The sequence below is a fragment of the Amblyomma maculatum genome, chromosome 1, assembly GCF_055883805.1.
Source record: "Amblyomma maculatum isolate TAMU_Amacu chromosome 1, ASM5588380v1, whole genome shotgun sequence".
NCBI lineage: Eukaryota > Metazoa > Arthropoda > Arachnida > Ixodida > Ixodidae > Amblyomma > Amblyomma maculatum.
Window position 1 is genome coordinate 241,167,736 of NC_139344.1, and position 18,164 is coordinate 241,185,899.

At 50.5% G+C, this 18,164-nt stretch overlaps 1 protein-coding gene across 3 annotated transcripts in view; it reads left to right on the forward strand.

Annotated features, from left to right (window-relative positions):
* The window catches only part of LOC146206052 (Krueppel-like factor 6), a 363,425-nt gene that overhangs the window by 212,278 nt on the left and 132,983 nt on the right, over positions 1–18,164 (forward strand). For 2 of the 3 annotated variants that reach the window (XM_084590710.1, XM_084590709.1), the window contains one exon: positions 14,434–14,485. The exons of the other annotated variant lie outside the window; for it this stretch is intronic. In XM_084590710.1, coding sequence (XP_084446836.1) covers positions 14,474–14,485 — 12 coding nt within the window. In that variant the 5' untranslated portion in view covers positions 14,434–14,473. The remainder of the gene's footprint in view (positions 1–14,433; positions 14,486–18,164) is intronic. 3 annotated transcript variants of the gene reach the window in all.

The following is an 18,164-nucleotide window of genomic DNA, read 5'->3' on the forward strand; positions in this document are numbered from 1 at the left end:
CTGAACTTATTAGTGCTAAGTAATACGTACGTTGGCAAGATTATTCTGGAGGAATTCTCGGTTAAGAACTGCCACAAAAAAAAAAAATAAAAAGCTACAAGAAAATAAAAGCATATTTGCTCTGCGGAAGGCACAAACCCAAGCTGCCAGCTCGAAGTGCCCTAAAAAGGCTGTTGCGCCGCATTGGCATCGACACGTATTGAATTCCCAGAGTGCGATGAAAATGTTGGGCCATTAATCATCGTCATGGGTCACCCTTCATCTCGTTTTACGTTCCTTCTTTCCAGCGTCGATTTGCGCATCCGTTTGCTTAGCGGCAGTAGCGGTGCTGGCGGGTTGTCAGGAGTCCGTGGTCCGAGACCCAGTGATCGTCGTCAGAACCTGGAATGCGAGGCGAGTTTGACGCCGGAGGATAAATACCTCGGAGATATACCTTCGATGGATCGGCAGCAGCATCTCATTATGAGGCTGCACGGATACCGGAGAATGCGACGTCGGGCGGTTTAACAAGAGGCTGACTGAGAAAAGTGGGTCAACGCCACGCTAAACCCCTGGCCGAAACTAATTCACAGATTTCTGCGCTGCCCATGCAGAGCGTTTAATACTGACACTTACATGTCGATGAGGTAGATCGCGTTGTTTTCGTTCTTCCGTTTGCGCCTGTGGTGACAAGAGGATTCCGAAAGTACGCGTTTGCTCCGGATGCAGGCCGAACGAGCTGATGGAGGAGGGTCAAGGCCTCCGTGTCTCGCTCCCGGAGTTCCTTACCTGTTTAGGAGGGGAGAGGTGCCGAGGACTTGCTTTTCGCGTCCCGTTTCCTTCGCGGTTTTCCGTGGAACGAGGAGAGCTTCGTGGTGCCAGCCTCCCTTAAAATAGAATTCGGAGCAGGGGATCATCTTCGGTCTCGTGCTTCGGAGGCGGCCTGCTGCTGTCGTCCCCTGGCGTGCGCAGAAGCACTTGGCTGCCGCTCTCTGCCGGTCCATCATCTGTTATGACCTCGCCTTCGGGCTCCCGCGCCAGACCCCTTGAACCTTCCTTGCGTGGCATTTCTCTAGAGAAGGCGTCAGAACCCCCGATCCGTTGGTTGCCAGTAGCTCCATTTTAAGTCTTCTTTTTTTTTTTTTCCTTTGTCGACGGGCGCGATTTTTTGTTAGTGCATTGTTATTGTCGCAAGCCGCGTGGTTTCAGGCTAGTTTTATTTCCTCCGATTCACTTGTTTTGATGTGTGGCTTTGTGTTGGTGGTTCGGGAAATAAAAGCCGGGACATAGCTCACGCGTGAGCGTGTTTCCGCTCTCATGGAACGCGCTGCTGCTCGTGGGCTACAAGACCCAGAAAGGAACCAGCGCGCACTATGCGCTCGGTATAGTAGCGGGCAGCCGGGGCCGGGTGATTGCGGAAGAATAATTGGGGGACTGTGGGAAGGGCGAGTCTCCTCTCACTCTCCTGCCTTTCTCGGGAAGCGAGGAAGCTGCGCCTCTTAGCGCGAATTCCTGGGCGGTGTGCGCGCAGGTGTGAAGGGAATTAATAGCTGACGCGAACCCCCGTCTCTGCGGCCCCGTCAGCTCTTCAAGACGGGCGGCGGGGGCAGCGACTCCCGCGGCGGCCATGGCCATCTTTCTTCCGCTTTCTTGCGCGCTCCCTGCCGGGCTCGGTGCCCAGGCTGCGGGGCCGTCCTTGATGTGCGGTTCACTTGGCACACGCGGCCACCACCACTTCGCGGAAAGCGACCCTCCCGACCTTCGCCCTGATCTTTCTCAAGCGCTTCCTGGGTCCCTTTCATTGTTTTTGGCCATCACCGCGGAGGAGAGGTTTTCTGCGGCGAGCGCAGTTGAACGCTCCGTAAATATTGCGCTTTTCTGTGCCCACTTTGTTTCTCATTTCTTTGTCTTCCCCGGCCGCGTGCATTGAGCGAGCTCGCGGAAGCTTTTTGGCGGTGAAGAAGCCGCTACTCCGAGGAAGAAAAGTGGACGGGACGAGACGGCGCCTTCCTTGCAGTCTTTCATCGTGTTCTGCGCTCTTTTCTCTGTATGCCACCATGGCATCCCCTTGTGCCGCTAGGATTTGCGCTTCCCTCGGATGTTCGGCACCATAGAGACCATTTCGAGGCTACGGCGAAATGTAGCGTTTCGAAACTTGCGTCGCAATTACTATAGTTCCTCCGAACTGTGTTTGCTGCTGAGAGCTATGCTCCGACGTTCTATATTTTAAAGGTTAATCACGAGGAAAACATTCCGTCGAGCTAAGTGCCTCAACATATTTGTACATACAGGATATGGGGAGCTAGCACAGCGCAAATATCACTTTCTAGTTTTCTTTCAGCGTGCATGTCACATATTTAAAACGTAACCAAGCGAGTGAGTGCGTGTGCACGTACGCGCGTAGCAGGCCTGTGCGCAGGCGTACGCTGCTGGTCTATGTGTACTTTCCCAGTACGTAACATATAGGAAAATTTTACTTTCATATTCATGTTTATTTCGCTTTCTCAATTCCCAGTTTCACAATCACCGGCTATTCTTTTCCTCAGGTTTATTGGAAGAGATTGCACTGATCGCAGAAGCCGAGAACCGGTTTTCTTGTAAGCATTGGCCAAATGTATGATGTAAGGTCTGGCGGTACTCGAAAAGCTAAAAACAAAAATTCGTAGCATCGGTTCCTTACTTAGTAACCAGACCCACCCCTTCCCGCACACACATACACATTTTCTGAAAGCTCGAATTATCAGTAAGAAACACATTTTGGAATCGCTTAAAATAATAAAGTAGTCTCGTTCTAAATAACCAAGATATCGTCCCAACGTCTCAGCTTAAAATGGATATTTGGGAAGAACCGCCGCTTTGTGATCGCTCCAACGACCATACGTTTATCGGCAGTGGAAAGGTCCCTCGATGGATGGTTGCCGCACAAGAGAACGGAAGGCCGCGCACGCGTGGCACAGTCCCAACGACTTTCATCGCTTTCCTGTCCCCGCACAGCCTGCGTGCAGGAACGTGCGAAGCTTCGCCTTGAACCGGCTTCCGGGGCAACCCTGTTGTTTGCATCGTTCGACGGCGGGCGCTGGCTTAATGAGGGTCTTCGTAATTGCCACTCGCGTTCTTTCCTTTTCCGCTTTCTGTTTGGTCCGCGACCAAGGATCTCAGGACGATCAAGGCCGCCCATGTCAGCTGCTTAGGTACACAGCGGGCGGACAAGCAGGGTCATCCATGTCTCGCTGCCGGGACATATTGTCACGTGGTGGTGACAAGGCCGATGATAAGAAATGGTGAGTCTGGGAGTGCATCGAAGAAATTGGGCTGACTTGCGGCCGCAAAAGGACTAAGTAATCGGCAGCGGTGATAGCAATAGTCGTGCTCGGTGGTCGTCGAACTAAGAATGCTGGTCGCATGCGCCAACGCTCAATTTAAAGGCGGCAGGGAAACATCTAGATAAAGCCGCAGACAAGTGACTAGCGTAATCTGGAACATTGCAGAAACACACGCGAGTGGCAGGAATCTTCCAGATTCCTCTCGACGCATCTTGAGCGACAAAGCAAATGATAAAGCAGCATCTCGCGACAACGAGCATGAACAAAAACAAAGGACAGAATCGATCTTCGCGCTAGAATCACTGTGATGAGGCCACATGCCGGCGGCTGTCAAAAATGAACAAATAAAGACTTGAACCGTTCGCGACAATATATGCTGCACTACTACGACTCGCTCTTAGGTGGGCTGCGAGGCGCATGCGCGAGACTATACTTGTCATTAAAGCGCGCGTCCACTCTGATTACAAACAATCCGCGAGGGTTTTGTTTTTTTTCTTAATATGCCCTCTTTATCTCTCACGATAGAAAAACAGAAGTCCGTGCACTAACAGCATTGGAAGGATACACAGTCTGACCAAACGTTTGTCTTGCACCTGTAATATCTCTGTTCTGGTCGTTCGTTTCCATTAAGGTATAAACGCTGCACATTGTCGTTTACTTTTTACTGCCACGTCGGAGAGTCAGAACGATGATAGTCTTTAGTCCAGTTTAGTTGCACATTTCATTTTATTTCCTTAAATGCCTCAAAGAGGGGCAGAAATGAAAGGACTAGATAGGTTTCATTAATTAATTAATTTATTTATAAGTTGATTAATTGAGCGTTTGAAATGCGAGCGAGATCGAGTTTAAAACAGCACCGCCTTTACCTGCTGTCTGGTGTGGAACCTCGAATACATTTTTCAAAAGAATGACGCCAACTGCCGGGAGTTTTTACTCTCGCATTACTCTCTCTTTATCAAAATTACGAACATGTCGAGCTGCTTATCATTGTCGAATGCTGGCGCGAATGGCATTGCAAAAGCGAGCGAAAATATGTTCAAACTCTGGACAACGTATACAATGCACTTATATGTCACTTCGGGGCGCTTTAGCACGGCCGTCTGAAAATACTGCCTTCATATATGTGCGGACATTCGGCTTTTTCGTATTTTGCGCTTCCCAAAAGGGCGCGCAGCAGCACTTTTATTCGATTCAGGGAGATGTCCCCCTCGCCCTTCCCCCCCGGCGCACATGGTCGAAGGCCCACCATTGGCCCGTGGCATCTAATACCGGAGGCTCCATTTTTATAGCTCTCTCCTGTCTGACGATTGGATTCAAAACTTAAATGTGGTAAGGGCGCACGCCGCCATCGCGGCGGCCAAGTTTTTGCAGCCTCGCGTGATAAGTGCTTTTTACTGCTTATACTCCGACAGCTCGCGTTTAGTATAACTGGAGGGCCTGAAGCGTCGCGTTTTTCTTTTTTTTACCGGTCTTCCTCGCCCCCACTTTTCACTGGCGCGTTGTTCGAGCTTCTTGCGGCTGTACAGAGGAGGAGGCATGGCGCTCGGGCGCCGTAATAAAGTGGCCACGGTATTAACGGCGTTAATTCTGGAACGAGGCCGCTTCTCACGTCGAATATATGAGAGAGTTGAGAGAGATAAGGGGGCGGTGCATCGCTGGGAGTCTTCATTGTCGCCGGAGCAAAATGCCGTCCTTCGAGGGCATGCACCAGCAAGGGCCGCGGGGGCTTTCGATATAAAAGGACCTCACACGCAGTCACCTCAGTGCGGCACGTGTTGTCCAAGAGAGTAAACAAACAAACAAACAAACAAACAAACAAACAAACAAACAAACAAACAAACAGAAAGGAATAAATCGAGGTTTTCCTAGAGGAAGCGAGCGCCGAAAAGTGTGCCTAGCGTTGAATTCTCTTCTAGCTTTGCGTTCTCCCCCCCTCCAGCTGTCTGGTCAGGTCTCGTCGGGCGTACACGTGTTTTACCGCCTCGGAGCGTTACCGTGTAATACAACCTGGAGGAGCGATAAACATTTCTTCACGTGCCGTTGTGTTGCGCGTCCCCTTGGATAGCTGCGCGTCGGGAGTCGTAAAGAGCTTGACTGGAGCGTGATGCGCTCCATTACGAGCTCCGGACGCGTTGTCGAAGACGCCTTCGCGCGCCGAGAGTCTCGTTTGAGGTGACGTCCCCAGGGAGCGTGTAAAGGGCGCGCTGTAAAGGCGTGCACACGCGCGCTAAACAGCCGAGCCAGGTTTCTCGAACTTGGCGCGTAGCAAGACGATCGTGCAGCCAAGTGGTCTCGCTCGTATCTCTGTACTCTGTGGGCGGTGTCAACTGCGCCGACTTTCCCGAGCTCATTGAGACAGAGTGCCGGTGGAAGCCCTTTTGTTCCATCCGCGGTAGCTGTGGGTTGTCAATCTCTTTGTGCACACAGAGGGCAGACCTAATCGATTTGATAAACGAAAGACTGAGCTTCGATTGAAAGACGGTGATGATAGAACGTCTATTGCACAAGGTTCCCACTTGGCCAAAGGGGGGTGCGGAGGGAAAGGGTTGATGCGGGCAAAAATAGAGGCTGAGTCCCGTTTCTGACCGGATCCTCCGCTCAGAAACAGGATCGAGCCTCTGAAGGCAGCCTTGTAGTTGAGCTGGGCTGCTAGAACTGAAACACGAAGGCATGATGATCGCTAGCAAACGTTTGTAGTATTTAGTCTTTCTATAGATGTTTTCACGTTATCCAGTTTGCTTGCCTTGATTGGGATATTTTTTCGAATATTATTCTAATGAGAGCCATTAGTTTGCCGCTATCCGCAGTTTCTAATTACGTATTGGATTCACCGCGCTAACACATTGAACGACAATCCAATATGATTCCAATACCAATATGAATAACCAACTAGGCCCAATTCTCGCCATTCTAATTACGTGTCGAGAAAGCACGTGACGTCGTGTGCTGAGTATTTCGCGCTTCAGGGTCTTCTGGGGGGAGGGGCCCAAAGTAGCTTTCTGTGCGGAAGTGTGTGTGTGTGTGTGTGTGTGTGTGTGTGTGTGTGTGTGTGTGTGTGTGTGTGTGTGTGTGTGTGTGTGTGTGTGTGTGTGTGTGTGTGTGTGTGTGTGTGTGTGTGTGTGTGTGTGTGTGTGTGTGTGTGTGTGTGTGTGTGTGTGTGTGTGTGTGTGTGTGTGTGTGTGTGTGTGAGCGCGCGCAGCGGGGCCGATTAAGTTACATTCCCAACACTGCTTATAGCAAGGGGTGGAGCCAGCTGGATTTCATGGAGAGCGGGAAGGCGGGGTTCACGCGCCTGAGAGGTATACAAGTCAACTAACTGGAATTTCATCTGTGATTTTTATTTGGTTATTTTTCGACTCCTGTTCCGGAACCAGCGCATTTTTAGCATGTCTTTCTGCCCCCCCCCCCCACACACACACACATACACACGCGCACACGCACACACACGCACACACAAACTTTGCAATTATGTCCTTCCTTTCGCCCCAACAAATACATGCATATACAACAAAGATAAAATAAATGATTTTGCGTAAAGCAATCTAACTCGGCCGCGTTCGCTAATTTTGTCCTTTGTGTCTTGAAACGACGTGTGCTAAGTGCTATATTGCTAGGTCTCCGCAGGCTAGAAATATAGAGGTAGATATGAAAGGAATCTGGAGGTGCATTAACATGTTTCTTCTCCATTCGTATCCTTTTCTGGCGACTTAGGTTTCTTAAAATTGTGTGTTTCGTTTGTTTCAAAGGCATCAATCATCCTAGTCGCGACAGCATGGGGTGGTCAAAGAGGCATACCCATAAAATATGGCATCGCGCCTAAACAGAGTACGACAGGCATCAAAGGGGGCAAAATACAGATGCTGGGAAGCTGCACCTAGCTTTGCATCCGCTGGATTGGAAAACGATTCCGCACCGTTGTGTATCGCTTAGCGCGCGCGTTCATCCTCCCAGCTATGTGCCGACGCCCTCCCGAGACGGCGGGGTCTGCGCCTATGCGCGGGTCTGTCTCGCGCAGAGAAGAGCGCGCGCCGACGAGGCCATTCGCTCGGCCAGATATCATTTTTCCATTCGACTGGCGATGCGATTTTGTGGGCATCGATTTCCATATCGAGAGAGTCATCCGCTGTTGGGCCTCTTTACGCGCTCTCTCGCAAACGCGGAGTCGCTCCGGCGCGCACTAGCGCAATGTTGCACTTATTTACCAGCGAGAAAAGCCGCCCCGGAGGATGGCGGAGCGGGGACGTCGAGTAGAGCGTCGTCGTTTGGGGAGTTTTTGCGGAGGAGTAATAGGTGAAGCGGGTGAGAAGGGGGAAGCGAATGAAGAAGAAGACGGGCTGAGTTGAACGCCTCGGGGCAACTGTCTCTCGCCAGACGAGGGGCTATTTGTCCCCCCCCCCCCCCCACCCCCGCCCCTCGCGACGCTTTTGTTTGACGGCAGCTGCCTGAGATATTTTCATTCGGAATGGACGCCAGCCGGCCCGGCATAAAGCTCCCACCCAGCCGGGCAGCGTCTGCAGCCGCCTGCCTCTGTTTACGGCGCCCTGAGTGTTTTCTTTCTTCTGCCGTCCGCGCGTGCCCAGTGTCGCCCGAACTTGAGCGCCGCCTTTTGTTTTTGCTCGGCGACCCCGGCGCAGTTTGGGCGCCACGCACTCCCTTCCAGTGGACGATTTATTCCGCGAGCATTAAGAAGTTATGCGCATGAGGAGGACAGAAGCCCTCTTTCCGCTTCCTCGTGCGGCGGAACCGCAGTGCATAAATGCTGATGCAAACTAGGGTCTCCCTCGAGCCGGCGGCGGCACATTCAATTTCCAGCGCGCCGAGCAGAGGGGTCTGCGAGTCCCCGCTGCTAGAGCGGGCCCTGGGTGCCTCGAGCTGACGTGATAGTAATCCTAATTTCATTACGCCAGCCCTGCGCCGCCGCCCGGGCGAAAAGCACGGACACGGTCATTGCGGCGAAACCGATTAGAAAGTTTGAGGCCGCGTTTCACAAGGAGAAGCTGTGAGCGCTGTTCGCCAGGGGAAGAAGGATGGGGGGGGGGGCACATTTTATAGCACGCCAATCCCGGAGTGCCTTTAACATCCGGTGGCGGCTGCTGGTCGCCACTGCACTGTAGTTTTTTTGTCCCGTTGTTCGTGTATTCATTTTGTTCCTCGTTTTTGTCTTAATGACTGCCTGTCTTCGTCGTCCGCAGTGGCGCGTACAGCGCGGGGCCGCTGCCACCAGCTGTATAACGGCAGCAGACAGATGAACGGTTTTCACCAGCCAGGAGCGAACTCTCGTGTTCCTGAACGCTTTTCTTTTGCTTGCTTCGAAAGGCAGTGAGGCACAAACTACGGCGCGGTACATGAAACGGTTCCGTTCTCTGCTATAAGAGCGAGATTGCGACGTTTTTGGTGTGCTCGATATCAGATGTAGTTTGGCCTCAATTGCAGTGCCGAGATACATATAGAGACAGCCTGCCCGTCGACAGACTGCTATAAACCACCGACAGTGGATAACAGAACAAACCACCACCGACGAGGTACCGCGAGTCGTTCCTTATGCTGTTCTCAACAACTGACTCGATGAGGAGCTGAGAACATACTCGAGGCCCTTCGCACTGGGGCGCATGGGTGGATCGAGAGGGCCCGGGCGAGTCGAGAAGAGCATCAATGCAAACACCTCTTCTATCGACTTAGCGGGAAAACAGGATTACGCTGTCGCCACCCCGCGCAATCGCCCGGGCTCCCGAGGGAGAGAGGCCAAGCTGCGCAGGCACGCTGCTACGGGCCTAATCTGCGTTTAATGCCGTTTAGTTTTGTGCTATCGGCATCTTTAGAGGCGGCTGATCCGTGCGTGTACTGTTTTTCGCGGCCGACCCCCTCGCCCTGCTCTCACTGCGCGGACACGCTCGCTTCCCTGGTTTTCTCGATCCTTTTGACTCGGGAACGCTGCTCTCTCTTTCACCCCCCTTCCTCCCATCTCACTCGCTTTTTATTTATTATTATTATTCTCTCGATTACATTCTGCGGCGGCTCTCCTAACTGCGTTTTCATTGAAATAAATGGTTGCTACCGCGAGGTGGCCGGGGGAACCGGCGCAATCTCTGCGGGGCTTTAAAATGAATCGAACTGTGGCCGAACGCCTGCTTCTTGGTGTCTCCTCGGAAACTTCGCGAGACTCCTTCCGGTCCTGTTTGCTCTTCCCCTTTCTGTGTCTTCTCGGCCGGTCGTGTTCGCTCCGCAAGGCGCCGGGTAGGCGCTGTTTTGTTCTCTCTCGAGCCTGCCGGCGAGATTAGTAAACTTCGGCACCCGACGGGCAGCTACGGGATTCCCCCTGCGTGTATCGATTTATAACTCTTCTTCCTTGCCCGCTAAGTTGGAAACGATCGCTCGACGTGCTCTGATAATGCGGGAGAGTTCGAATTAACTTGCCTCTTTGCAAGATCGCGAGGAACTGGAGGCGCGGCACATCGCCGGATGGGCTAGAGGAAGAAGCCAGCCGCTCATCCCGTGACAAGCCGGGCATTATGAGCTGCAAGTGCGATAAAAACCCATCCGGCTGACTAAAACGGCCCCTTCTGGTGCAGAGTGATTAAAATGGAGGCGGACGCGGAAATGTTTGTATCTGTCGGTGTGTGCCTATAGTGCTTGTACCGCGAGATAAATGTATGTTGCCCGTGAGCCTAATATGGAAATTGCGATGTGTGCCGAGATATTAAAAAAAAACAAAAAAAAACATAGCAAAAATGACGCTACTGTCATGACATTGCAACGCGAAATTCAATGATAACAGGTGCTCGACTGGAATTCAGTGAGGTCGGCAGTCGGAAATATGACTAGCGACATAGGGCGGGAAGCCGATGGTTATGTAGTGATGTCATTTGCGAACCCACTGGCGATCACACTCACTCAAATCCAATGCAGCCAAGCCGGTTGTGCTGGAATCGCCTGTGAAACGCCCTTGCGTGTTATCCTTCGGCTACCGCTTGCCTCCGGCGCCTCCTTGATTCGACTTGTCCGACACGCATTGTATTCATCAAGCCGCCCTGCCGCATCTTCGGCGGAGTGCGTGGGGCGTTTTGACGCTGCAGGTTCCTCCTGGCCTTGAATTCCGATTGACGCAGTGCGGGATACTGACGGGCTCGCCACTTTCTTTCCTTGATCTCGATTACGCCGTAACATTGTTGTGCAGCAAGCAGCAGGGCTGTAATCGCCACCTTTCGTACCGCACTTGACGGAGAGGACAGTTCGCAGTAATTCGACCGCCCTGCAACGAGGACTGTCGTGAACACGAGTGCGCGCTTGGTCGTCTCGTGTGCCTGCCCTCGTCTCGCATCGCCGAGGTCTCACAGTTCAAGGCCCGAACAGCTGCAGACGCGTAGTACGCGGAAGCTAACCGACAGTCTAGATTTGTGTACGGCCACTCTTCGCACGCGATGATCCTCGCTTTATTCAAGGTCCAGTAACATACAATTGTTATAGAAATACATGACACGATCGCAATTCGGATTGACATACAATTTATGTTTCTTGCTATTGTTATTTACTATGCAAGCGATGGGGCTTGTGAAGCAAATTAATCGCAATCAAAATTTCCTGGTTGACTGTGACTGTGCAAGTCCGCGCCCCGTCGTTGCGCCTCAGTGGTTTCTGCGTTCGGCTATGCTGAGCACGAAGTGGCTGGATCGAATACCTGTCGCGGCGTTCGCATTTGTATTGGAGCGGAGAGCTAAGCAACCCGTGTGTTACGTGAGGTCAGTGCGCGGTGAAGAACCCCCGGTGATCGGAATTAATCCGCATCTATCCAGCCATATACGAATGCTACCTCATTAATTCAACGCTCTTCGTGTCTTTCCTTCGTTCTTTAGTTTTCGGCTTTTTGCTACCCTTTTCTTTTTTCTTTTTTCATATCTGGGCTAAACCGTCTCAGTGCCCCAACTTCCTGTTCCCTGATCCACCTAGACGGGCCTTTGAAAGCAAGAACTGATATTAAAATGCTGCTCGCGTACGCCATTCCTCCTTTCTTTTCGTTTTACTTCATTTTCTGTTTAACCTTTTTTATTAAACGAGAAACTATCGGAACCTTAAGCCTCTGTATTGAGTTTACCCATCATCTTTCCCAGCTTGTTTTCTTCTAGACACGCACACACAAAAAAAGCGGAAAATGGGTACTTTTTTAATTGTCATTTTCATGTTCTGTGCCACTTAATACATGTTTGCTGGCTGAGCGCGTCGGTCTCTACAGGCGCGGTTCTTCGCGGTGGAATAGCAAGATTACACTTCCCAACGCCGGCAAAAAGTGTAGCGTAATTTAATTAGCCGCGCAGATCCCCTGCGCATCTTTGCTTTCCACACTGTTCGTTAGCGCATCGGCGCTACTTTCGGCTCGCCATCCTGGTGTGCACAGAGGAGACCCTTGCATTCGATGCACACCCGCTGGATGTGGGAGGGGTGAACGACCGGCAGCTGCGCTGTATGCCTTCCTGCATGCTGCGGGCAAAACGCAGTTTGCGATGCACCGCGCTTCGCTAGTCTCCCTGTTCATGTAATATGCACACCGGCCGATATAATCTGGCTCATTGCGCTTATTGAAGGCGGAAGGAGAATATACGTGACTGCGCGATTTGTCCGCCTCGTGTCGTGTGTTTACGAATTTCTCTCTGTAGCATTTTCTCGTGCCTTCTGGGTTGGCGCGCGTGTGTTCGCTTACGCCGACGCTTCCGGATCTCTGCCCAATTGGAAACAAATCAGTTCCGCAGTTCATATATATTTTCTGCCTGAGATATTCCAGCACCTTTTCACCTTCGCCTTCCTCGCGCGCTGCATGAGTTCGCGTAACAAGTTTGTGGGCATTTGATTCGTGCGTTAAACATTTGTGGGTGCATTTTCATACCGGCGATGACCAAAATTTTGCTGAAACTTACAAACTTAGTCTTATGATCAATCCGCCTTACTCCCGCCGCCCTGCTCAATTGCATTGCCCTATCGCAATTTTGCGCTCTCGCTGAACAGTTTATGGGAACGTCTTCGAGAGAAAACCGCTTGCCGCAATCCAGCTAGGAGCCAACACACTCATACAGTCCCCTTTTGGCGTTCGCCATCTATAGTGATCGACGAGAACTTCGCGCGGTGCCATGTCTTCAAGCGGTCGAGGCTGGCTCAGTTGCCCAGGCTACATGGAGTCAGCGGTTTAATTTCCCTCTTCTGTGTCGCACCGTCAGACCTCCCTTAGGCTCCCGGAAAACATGACAAATCTGAGCCGCGCCGCCCCTCCTCGATTTTTCGCTATTGCAGGTTATCAGCATAACGCATCATTGATGTTTGTCCGCACAGCAGAACGCTTTTGCATGTAGTGAAATTTAAAAGTACTTCGTGAGCGCTGCGAGCGATCTCATAAATGTTTATTGCGCCCCGGCTGGCGGCACCCGCTGGCATCACATGCGAAAAAGTTACCCGTTTTGGTAGTGGTTTGCTTTTCAAGATAAAGGAGAGTGGGCGCTTACCGCGGTATTGTTCTTCACTGCAACCCATCCATTTACGCCGTACATGAAACTTTTGGCGCGCCAGCTTGCTACCCAGCCGGAGATCGTACTGAAGCATGCATTGTTCCCGGGCTCATTTCGAGTGGGGATGTCCGCGTCCAGAAGCCTTCCTCCAGCCATGTTTCAGCGAAGGGAAAGGCCTCCGTGTGGGAGGTTGTATTAGAGTCCCTAGCAAGTCCGAGTGCATGCACCGCGCGCGAAAGTGAGTATAGCTCCAACGGAGCGCGCGTAAAACCGATGCCTCTGCCGCGTTATGAACGTCGCCGTCAGCCAGGCGTGCGCAGCGGTGGATTGCCCCGTCGTGTTAGGCTGCCCAGCGAGACGGCGCTAACGCGCGAGCTACGGGCTCGGCTCGTAAGGAGAACGCGGAGGGCTTAGCCTTCCCCTCATCTCGGTGTTTGTGCTGCGCGTCATGCGGCACGGGTTGTTTGCCTGCAGTGGCCGTGTGCGTGCCAAGTTCCGCGCTGTGTGCGTTTTCTTTCCCCTTTCTTCCCTTATTTTTGCTCCCGCTGGACCGGGCCCTGCTCGCTCGCGGCTCCGACGCCTTTCCACTCTCGCGGTATTATTTTTTTTTTTTTTTGTATTCTCCCTTTTCTCTCTGCTCGAGTTCTCGTTCGCGAGCGTCATTACGTTGTCAGGAGAGCCATTTTCGTGCGCTCCGTCTCCTAATGACTGCGGCTTCCTCGAGGAGTTTTGGGGGGGTCGCGCGAGTATTTACTGCTTCTGCACCGCAGGGCTTGACCGCATGACGAGCCAGCTTTATGAATAAACCTAGCATCTCTGCTTACTGGCCTTCCTCTGTCGCCCGTTTCCTTTGCTCTGCGTTAAAATAGTTGAGCGCACCTTGCGACGTGCACAGTAACGCAGCCTCGGCTCGAACCTGCGCAGTCAGAATCGTTGGTGTCTTTTTGTGGTACAGCTTTTCCGAAATTGACTGAACAAATTCCGCTGATGCCGTGGGCTGTCAGCGAACCGAAACTTGGTCACTGAATATATGAACGGGACATGTCAAGGTAACAAAAGAGCAATGCTGACAAAAGTGCGTTTGATAACAGCTGGAACAAGCGCTCAATCACACCTGTTACGCAAGTTTGTGCGTTGATATGTGGCCTTTGTTTCAGCTGGCTTTGCGAAAGCACGCCGGGTACAGCTATAGCTGGTGCGGTATGTGTGATTTAACGTCCCAAAGGGGCACCGTGACAGATATGAGAGACGCCGTAGTAGGGCTGCGGATTAATTTCTACCGGGAGTTTTTCAACCTGCAGTGACATCGCACAGCACTTGGACGTTCTCGCATTCAGCTTGCATTGAAAAGAGGTTGCCCGTAGGCGGGATTCCATCCGGGCAGAACTAGCTCGCCCGATGAGAGCCTCCAATTAGTAAGGCAGGATAAACACTGTTAAAAGTTGCTCAAGACGTCCTCCAGCTTCATAAGATCGATAGCAAAGTCGGGCCGGGCCGCACAAGCGCAAATTTTCTCGTCTTTGTGCGCTGTCTGTATCACTATTGTTACTGTGAATTTGTAGGGTGGGGAAGTTATAAGCGGGGCTCACCAACCAGCGAAGCACATCCACTAATTCTGTTTACCTTTTTCTTCCTCCTTGCAGGTAATGTGCTGCCCTATCTCCTTGTCACTTTGCCCGCTACATGGTTTTCCAGGTAAATAATATATATTTTTTTTTTGCCACGGCTACATATTTAAAGAAAATTTTGTTTCAATTAATTTCGCTGCAGTTTGCTCTGAAGTAACGAAATTACATAATTTGGGACAACGCGCCAGAGGCCCTTGTAGAAGGATGGTTTTCTTATCTCTACGTGATAATTTCCGTTTTTTGTCTTTACATGATGAAAAAAGAAACAGAGCCATTGGGTCACGTTTATACCGTCGTCCTGAAACATGTGTATAGTTTTCGTCTGAAGTAGTTTCTTTGCTTGTTTAGGGAGACATTGGGAAGGACACATGCTAAAAAAAGAGAAAAAAGAAAAGAAATAGTCTGGAGTTAACTAGTGCAGTTTAGGGGCCAGCGCGAACGCTTTAATTGGCGTGGTTTGTGTGCGTCGTTGTAATACCGTGTCCGACCAGGCAGTCTGTCGTTGTAATACCGTGTCCGACCAGGCAGTCTGCAGGCTCCCTTGGCCTCACCTTTTCTCCTAAAAAGCATTTGAGGAAGAAAAAAAAAAGTGCTATTTGCGTCGTCACCACAGCACGCAAATCGTGTTCCGGATTGCGAACTATAGTCTCTGTCATTTCGAAAAAAAAAAAAAAATCATTTCTTGCGAACTATTATTTAGCTTTTGAACGACCGTAACTGTCTCATTCTTACGCGCTTACAAAAGCCATGCGTTCCGTTCCTTATGGAAAGTGTTGGTGCTGTTGTGGTAGTGTGTTCTCCGCAAGCTTGTCAACTTTGGATGATAGCGTATTTCTTGGCCTCGCCGACTTTTGTCGCGCGCGGAGGCATACAGTGGCGCCATCTATCGGCAGCGCCCGTGGGACGATGGGAACCTGCTTGCCAGTGCGTCTTTACCCGTTTCGTTATCGCGGTATTGTCTTTGCCGTCCTGTCTACATCCTATCTGAATCATCAAACATTTTTTTTCCTTCCTGCAACAGATCACCTCATCAAGTTAACCAGATGCCGTAAAAATAAAATAAAAATAAAAAAAAAAAACAATCAAGGAAATGCTTCAAGATGTCAAGGGAAAAAGTTGCAAAGCGACAACGCTGTGAATTTGACTGCATCAGTGATGTATTAGTCACTTAGGAACGACGATGGAGAAGTCTCCCCAAATGAGAAAGCAACACAGGACATCAGGATGGAAAGAAGCTTAGAAGTGACTAATCTAAAATAGGAAATGGCTAAAACAAATATTGCTAAATGTACACCTTCAGGTATGGATGAACTTCGAGTCGAGCTGATTAGTAAGATTACTAAATTCTAGAGTATGTGCATTAATCAGCTTTAGGAAACGTTAAGTGCATTGGAGGCAGTCGTAACGAATAAGCAAATTCCGGACAGCTGGCAGCAGAGTAAAATTTATTTGATTTATAAAGGAAAATGAGATAAGACGCATATAAAATCCTTTAGGCTAATTACGATAACATCTGCTATATACAGGCTGGCAGTGCAGGCGGTGAATTTTAAGAAAGCGGTCATGGGCAGAGAGCAACAAGATATATGAGAAATTCTGAACGGAATTAGAAATGGCAGGGTGGCCTGTTCATGCTTAAGCAATGTATAGAAAAAGCTAGGGCAGAAAGCAGATCCTTGTATGTAGCCTTCCTGGACATAATCGGGGAATATACGACAAGGTAAATAGAAAACGCCTATGGAATATATTAAAGGATGTGAAGGTATTGCATGGGAAGGGATAAGAAGTACGAAAACTGTACATGTATGCAAAGGATTAAGACAAGAATATCCTACTTCACCACTGCTGTACATGCTACATATGATAAATATGGAAAGAAGGCTACCAGAAAGTAATCCAGGTTCGAGCTGGCATGTAGATTATGCGGAACGGTCGTCGAGCAGCGGCTCCCCGGTTTAATGTTCTGCAGATGATATTGTACTGTTAGCAGATAGCCAGAAAAACTGCAAACTCTAGTTAATCCTTGTGGAGACGAAGTGGACACTCTGGGATTCACATTTAGCGCAATTAAGTCGGGTCTGATGATTGTCAACAGTTGGACAATACAAGACCAAGCACTACCCAGAGTGGCAAACTATATCGGCTAAGCGTAAACGAGGGATTGACATGCATGGTAAAGCACGAACAGTCCGTTATCATAGAAGTCTCTTAGATGTTTCTTAAGGGGAAAATGGCGGAAGCCTACCCTTCCTCTTCTATCGTTTGCCTCTTATCTGCGTTCGTTGCAGTGCTACACATAATTATAATTGCTTTACAGGAAGGGAAAGGCGAAGTATCTGTCATACTTCCTCCGGCAAGTGTGAGTTTGGATGGTACACCATCGCTCCTGTCGCGTGGCGTTCCTTGGCGCGCATTCATGCGGGGAATTGCACATGCCTGGAACGCTAAACAAGAACACATCTCGCGGACAGATCTCGCGCACGGGATTTCGTTCCATGAGCCTAGAAAGGCTTTCTACTTAATAACGCGGTTTGCCCAGTGCAGCGACTTGCATTCCGCAGCCATCATTCACCACATGTGCTGCCGACGGTATGAACAGTACTGGAAGCCGGTACAGCGATGTTGAGAGGAGAGTAAATCCCATGCACTGAAAAGAGAATTCATACGTTGAAATGTGGAGGTGTGGAGAAGGCCGGATCATAGCAACGCTGCTCAAATCAGATGCGGGCCCGTGTCTTTCGGTTGGTGCTGGTGGTTGCGGCAACGGGTGACTGCAAAAGCAACCGTTGTCAGAAAGATAGCGAGTAGAATAGCGTCACAAAGTGATCTTTAAAAGAGGCTTGATCTGTAGAGGTGTGTTGCCACTTGCTCCTTTGGCGTAGGCTGCTATTTACTAAGCAGTTTATAGCGGCAAGTCCATTTGCAGCTTTTTGAAATGCGTTCTTGTCCCCTTTCAGCTTATGTAGCTGAGGCTGTCACAGCTTCCCATCTTTTGGATCTAAATCAAATTGAAGCTTGAGCTCTGTCGCGTACATCCTGACATTATTGGCGCTAAGAAACCACCATGACATCATTAATAAGTGCTACCACCGCGATGCCATATGATCGCAGTGTGCAATTCAAGAACTCGGAAGCGAGGAGATTTGCAGAATGACGTCTCCTGTGTTTTTGAAATCCAGAAATTCTTTCCAGCACCCTTTGCTCCTGCAGCGAGAGGAGTCACGTGATTCCCCTTGCCGCGTAACATCTGCGCTCGAGTGGCTATAGGCTCGCGTCCAGTACTTAGGTCTGAGCAAAGTATTGGCATTGACGAGTGTCGTACTAACAGGTGTCGCACACGAAGGACTGGAAGCATACGCGCGGTAATCTCATTTTTTAGTGCCTGAACGCACTTGAACGGCCGAGTTTTAACTTCCATACTCTACAAACTATTATTTGCCTATCCACCCCGCCGGATTAACGTCGCGAGGGCGTTCGAGGGGTAGCGTGGGAACCAGGGTCTCGGGGCGTAGCTGGTAGTGCCGGAGTTTTGTGAAGAACAACAACAGTGCGGCGAGGAGCATAACTGATAAGAATGTAATATCGCGCGCAGCTCTAATCTGGGAACTTCGTGTTGGCAGGAGCGTTTGCGCCCCGTGGTGAGGCCCCACCGGATGCGGTTGGTAGTGGCGACCGCCACTGGTAGTGTTAGTACAGTTACTTTCTAGCCAACTGGTGAAGACGGCCTCAGTTTGAATAGAAGAGCA